General features: G+C 55.6%; 1 protein-coding gene across 3 annotated transcripts in view; it reads right to left on the reverse strand.

Annotated features, from left to right (window-relative positions):
• The window catches only part of KDM5B (lysine demethylase 5B), an 87,124-nt gene extending 85,044 nt beyond the window's left edge, over positions 1-2,080 (reverse strand). The window contains exon 1 of one of the 3 annotated variants that reach the window (XM_033200212.1): positions 720-2,080. In XM_033200212.1, the coding sequence (XP_033056103.1) occupies positions 720-1,172 (453 nt within the window). In that variant the 5' untranslated portion in view covers positions 1,173-2,080. Of the gene's footprint in view, positions 1-417; positions 542-580; positions 663-719 lie in introns of those variants that run through there. The other 2 variants (XM_033200214.1, XM_033200213.1) reach the window with 2 other exon arrangements.
• Positions 2,081-6,000: the final 3,920 nt, after the last annotated feature.

Here is a 6,000-nt window from a genome sequence, read left to right on the forward strand (position 1 = left end):
ACGCCCCCCACAACACATCCGCTCCGGGGCCGGACCTGCGGCTCCTCCCCGCCCCCAGCCAGCGCAGGCCGCCCCCTTCTTGACCCCGGCCCGGGGGACACCTGGAGGCCCGGGGACCAGGCGGTGGAGGGGTGCCCTGGTCTGGAGGGTGGGGCGCCCAGGTGAGGGCCGCTCCGGGCCGACGCCGCCACCACACAAAGGACCAGGGGCTCCCGCCGCCATATTGAAAACTTTCCTCCTCGCACGACAACTCGCAAGTCCCCCACCCCCACCCCACCCCATCACACACCCCCGCACCCCGGGAGCGGAGGCGAGGACCAGCCTGCTGAGCCTCGCCGGGCCCACAGTCCTCCCTCCAGCCCGCGCCTCCGCCGGGCTCCGTGAGGAAACTCCCCCGCGACCACCCCCGGCTCCTACCATCACTCCATCCGGAACCGAACCCGAACCTCTGGACCCGGCCGCCCGAAACCCGCGGCGACCCGGCCCTCCCGTGGCACCGCCGAAGTCCCCGGTTCTCCCACGCTCCTCATCTCCCACTCTGGAGAAGCCCCCATCTTCCTCCCCCAGCCTCAACTCCAACCTTCTAGGCAGCCTCAAACTTGACGAGGCCGGTGGGGCGACCGGCTCCCCGCCCCCCGCGCCTCGGGCCTCCCCGGACCCGCGCGTCCCCGCTCCCTCCCCCAACCACGAGCTGGATCCGGGGTGCTGGCGTGACTCACCGGCGGCGGCCGCACCTTACAGATCCCAGTCTGCTCGGCTATCGGCCGGATCTTGTGGATGAAAGCGAAGGGGTCCGCGAACTCTTCCCAGCTGGGCTCGAAGACCGGGCACTCGGGGGGAGGCAGGAACTCGCCCAGCGGGCCGGGGCCCCCAAGGGGCAGCGCCGGGCGCGGGCCCGGGTGCAGCGCGGTGGCCGGCTCCATCACCGCAGGCTGGGCAAAGGCGAGGCGAGAGTGGGCTCCGGGACCGAGGCTGCGAGCTCCACTCGGTCCGAGACCCGTGCAGACGAAGCTCAGACGACAGCAAGTCCGACTTGTTCGGGCAACGGCAGCACCTTGGGCTTTTTCAGCCTCCGACGACGCGTCTCGCCGCAAGCCCACGCCGTGCGCCTCCGCCGCCACGGCGAGGAAAAAGAGTCCCACCCCACCCCCACCCACCCACCCTCCGCGCATGGCTCCCCGCCCCGCCCCCGAATTAGGAGGGGCAGCGCCTTCCGCTGTGGATGGAGTTTATCCTTAGGGTTTCAGTTGAGCCAACTTTTATTGACCATTTACTATGTATCAGAGTTCCTCCCCTGAAGAAGTTAAAGTCTGGTAGAAAGGATCAGTCCCATAAGCCAATCATTCAATCATGTCAGTACACAGTGGTAGGTGCAGTAAAACCCAGGAGGGGGTTTTGGAAAGAGTATTGGAAATGGAGAAGGATTTTCCAGTAGAGATAACAGCTTGAACATACAAACAGCATGTTCGTGAGAAGGCAATAGTAGTAATAATAATAATAACGTAACACTTTTGGTCACTTTCATATCCTAGGCACTGTTCTAATTGCATTGCATGATTAATCACACAACCCTATGAGATAGGTACTCTTATTTCCACTTTACAATAAGGAAAGTGAGGCATAGGTAGATTAAGCAATTTGCCAAAATTCACATGGCTAATAAATGATGGAGATTATTGGGAGGTGGAGATGTTGCAGGGAAAATAAATATCAACAATCCATAGATTGATGGTCAGTCTTGAGAGGGGCAAAAGACTCTTGAAATAATCCAGACAAAAAATGATAGGACTTAAGGCAGTGGTACTGAAGATTATGAGGAAGGGATGTAAAAGTAGGAAATAAAATTAGGACATAGTGACAGATTGGGGGGGACGATGAGGTATTAAGATTCAGGTGTCTGGCGTATCTGCCTGAGTAGATGCTAGCCCGTTGGCATTGGTGGGACGTTCACCCCAATTATATACACAAGGCGAGTTATTCAAGGGAAGAAGGTGCTGTGCTCATTTCTGGACATTTTTGAATTTGAGGTGTCTCTGGTACAAACAGAGATACCCAACGGGGTATCCTTCAACGGACTGAAGGGCATAAATCAGAAGGGGCGAGATCGGAATTGGAGATATAAATCTGGGAGTTATGTGCATATGGGTGATAGCCGCTATTTAATGCTACTGTGTGTAAGGCACTGTTTTAAACGCTCTGCATGTGTTAGCTCACTGAGTCTTCGCAACCACCATATTGAGTAGGTATGATATTATCTTCATTTTGCAGAGCAGGCAACGGAGGCAAAGAGAGGTTAACGAACTTTAAGAGATAGGAACACTTAAGGCGCCTTTTTTTTTTTCCTTTTGGCGGGGGGCGAGGGACGGGGGTCGGGGGTGGGTGGGTGGGTGGTGTCCAGCAGCCTCAGAAAAAGGGAGAAAGCTCAAAAAGTAGAACGTCAACATTGAAATGACCTCTTTCATCCAAAAAGGCGCCAAACGTATGCAAGGACTGTTTGTCAAGACCTTAGTTCTGCTTTCAGATTCACCTAGTGAAAGGAAATCTCTTATGCTTAAGAAGTCTTCAATTAAAAGAGGGGATGGTCGTGGGGGGAGAGGACAACCGCCTTCCCTTCAACAAATTGTTCCCAGAGGTACCTGACCCCGGAAAGAGCTCACAGTGGTCCTGGGAGAATGTAGTCCTTTTCTTAGATCTCTAGGGCTTTGGGACCTGGAGCCTCTTCCTGCTCCCTACTGCAATGGAGAATCAAGCCCAGGGGACAGCTAGCACACTATTAGAAGAATTATCCGTGCAAGATAGATATGAGATGTGGCAAGTTATGATAGAATCTAGGTAATGGGTATAGAAGAATTTGATGCAAATTTCTTTTAACTTTACTGAATATTTGATAATACTAAACAAGAAGTTGGGTAGAAAATGGCTCTTTGGTGCGCATTCTGTGCCTCTGAGGGTCTTGATGAAGATTATGTCTTGTTATGTGCCCTCTCGGGAGAGCGTTGACTATTTTCACTCTTAACGTTTGCATACTACACGCCAGGTAGGCATAACTTTGAGACAAATTCTAGACTTACATGAGTTATGACTATTATTTAACTGAGATCGACAGCAAGAACAAGCCTAAGAAAATCTTTCCCAATTCTCAGCTGCGTCCTACGATTCCCTCTCGCTCCCAACTCTCAAGATCTGCCAGTCCCGCTTCCTCCATTTCCGGTAGTGACCCTAAGTGATGAGATTCTATTGCTCCCAGATCGGGCCGCAGCTGTTTGGCTCCCAACGGACCCGGTGTGACGTTAAGGGAGGGGGCGGTTGCCGGCGTCTTGAGGGGAACCTAGTGACCGACAGGACTCTCCAGGAAGGCAGCCGCTCCCCCGCCCGCAGCAGGCGCTCCCCTTGCCCTTTATGATGTTTACATGGGCGGAGGGATCCCTCCCAGCTGACAGCCACACCGCGCCGGCCCTTCTTTTTTTAAAGAGCCTAGCCACGGGCGCTGATTGGCCGGCCGCCGGGCGCGTCAGCCTCCGGGGGCGGGGCCCGGGCCGCATTGTCTCGTCTGGGGCCGGCTGGACACCCCAGAGGCCGGACCTGGGCAACCCCAGCCTGGAGGTGCCGGGGCCGGAGCTCCCAGAGGGCTGGGTGCGAGGTCTGGGCGGGGTCAGGTTCGGGTTCCCAGGCCATAGCGGAGCTGCAGCCCAGGCGACCTGAGCGGAACCCAGCCCCGCTCCGAGTGCCACGTCTCCAGGAACCCCCTCCTTACTCTTGGACAACACTCCGCCCCCGCCCGGGCCTCCGTCCCCCAAACCGCCCTCATTTGTGCAGCGCCAGATCCTTTGGACACATCCATAGGTGTCTCCATCCTCATCCGGTCCATCCAGCTCCCAGATCTCACGTCTCCAACCGGCTGCACCCCACTCTCCAGCCTGCGCCCCATATCTGCAGCCTTCACCCCTAGATCCACCCGCCTGGTGATGAGGCGCTCCCCGCGTTCCTTCCGGTAGCTGCGTTGTGAAGACCACGCTGCCGGGTTGCAAACTTGGGGGGACTTCCTCCCTCCCCTCCCCTTGGGCGCCGTGCAACTGCCCTGGGACCGGGTTCGGGGATGAGGGGGGCAGGCCGAGCTCCCCAGCGGCCGGCGCAGCACGTAGCGCACGTGTAGGGCCCGCTCCCCACCCCCTCGCCGCCTCTGACAACTTTCCAGAGCTCCCGGTGTCATCCGTGAGCCTCCCTTCCGCCCTGGCCTCCGGTCTCTGCCTCGCGCGTGCTTCTACCACCACTCTTCTAGCACCACCCTTCCCCTCCCAGCCTGGTGGATCCTCTTGTCTCCCCCAATCTCCAGTGCACCGGCTTTCCCTCGTCCTCTGCGCAGTCCATCTCAGCTTATTTCTCCAATTCAATGCCATTCTCTCCTCACCACCTCTAGGTGCCCTGGAATGTTTGCTGTCAGATGTCCCCTGTGAAACCCACAAACCCTTGCAATTTGGCCTTCTTGTTTTATTTTGTGTGTTCCCACAACGTCTTGTTACTACCCCCATTACAACACTTATAACTCAGTATTTTTCTTTTTTCCGCGGTGTCCCTGCCCTCTCCCCATACATGTTCCTCTCCTGCCAGATTGTAAGCCTCTAGAGGGAAGGAGTAATGTCTCTCTCCTTGGCACCAGGCACGTGGCAGACGCTCCACAAATATTTGTTGAAAGGGACGGTAAATGGCCTTGAGTTTCTGTGGCTCCGATTGGCTGAGGATGGAGCTTTGGGCTGGACAAAGAAAAATCTGGTTGACCTCATGAAGCAGGAAGGATGCTCAGAACGGTGTTGAGGGAGCCTCCACGATGGGTGGGCACCATCCATCGTGGTGAGATAAACCCATCCTCCCCCATTCCCTGCCCTGCTTAATTCCCAGGAACCAGCCACCCCTCCTATGCTGTCATCTTCTGCTGAGCTGGTCCCTTATGGGGGACTTCGGTGCTCCCTGTTCTGCCCTAGCCCCAGCTGTCGGTGCTGCCCTTGGGGAACGGCTCACACCTTGACCAGGCGCTCATTTCTGGGTTTCTGTCCTTGGGAAGCTGGGTCTGGGTCCTAAGAGCCACCTTGGTAACTAATAAATGCCTCCTCCTCCTCCCATCTGCTCTTCCTCTCCTGTCTTGGAATCCCTTTCTGATGACTCAGCCCAACTGAGATCCAGGGTAACTGCATCCTCAGTCTTGGCCTTTGGTTTACCTGGGTGTGGGGCTCAAAGGGCTAGACCCTTGTTGGGGTCAGTCGCTGACAAGTGGAACATTCCCACGGTGCTGCCAGCCCTGCCCACAGGGATTGGGAAGGGCAGAGTTAGCCACACCAGGGCTTCAGGGCTTGTTTCTTCCCATTCCGGTTGGGCAACTTTAGAAGCCCTGGACTCCCAAGGAACAATCCTGTGAGCTGCTTAGAGAAGCTGTGAGGATTAGAGGGAACCTCATGTTCCCTGTTCATCCCTCAGTGGCACCACCAGCACCCATAATTCGGGTCTCTGGGCTGAGGGGCCCCTGGCAGCATGCTCAATGGCCGTGGATAGCTGGAATGTTTGGAATTGCCTGCATCTTGGATGAAAGTCTTACAATAGAATGAAAACTGCTGCAACACTGTGTCAGCATTTTACAGACCACTACTGTAAATTCCCAATTGAAACTGGGAATTTGGAATTCCATGTTCAACCAAATCATGCTGAGTGCCCAGCACAGCATCTGACACACTAAATGCTACAGGTGAATTCCCTTTTTCCTCTTTCCTGGCAGGAAGCAGGGACATGAGAACCACTAGAAGCACTGTAATAACATGAATAAGACGGCCATTAGCCGGGTGGAAATCATAGTCTACTGAGCACATCAGCCCTGTGAAATGAGTGATATTAGTGTTACCATTTTTCAGATGGAGAAATTGACACTCAGAAAGGTTAATTAGCCAAAAATCAGACAGTAATAGCAGAGCTAGGAAAAGAACCTTCATCCTGGCCGGGCGCGGTGGCTCAAGC

This window comes from Trachypithecus francoisi, unplaced genomic scaffold (genome assembly GCF_009764315.1).
Source record: "Trachypithecus francoisi isolate TF-2019V2 unplaced genomic scaffold, Tfra_2.0 Lachesis_group5, whole genome shotgun sequence".
In the NCBI taxonomy this organism is placed as follows: domain Eukaryota; kingdom Metazoa; phylum Chordata; class Mammalia; order Primates; family Cercopithecidae; genus Trachypithecus; species Trachypithecus francoisi.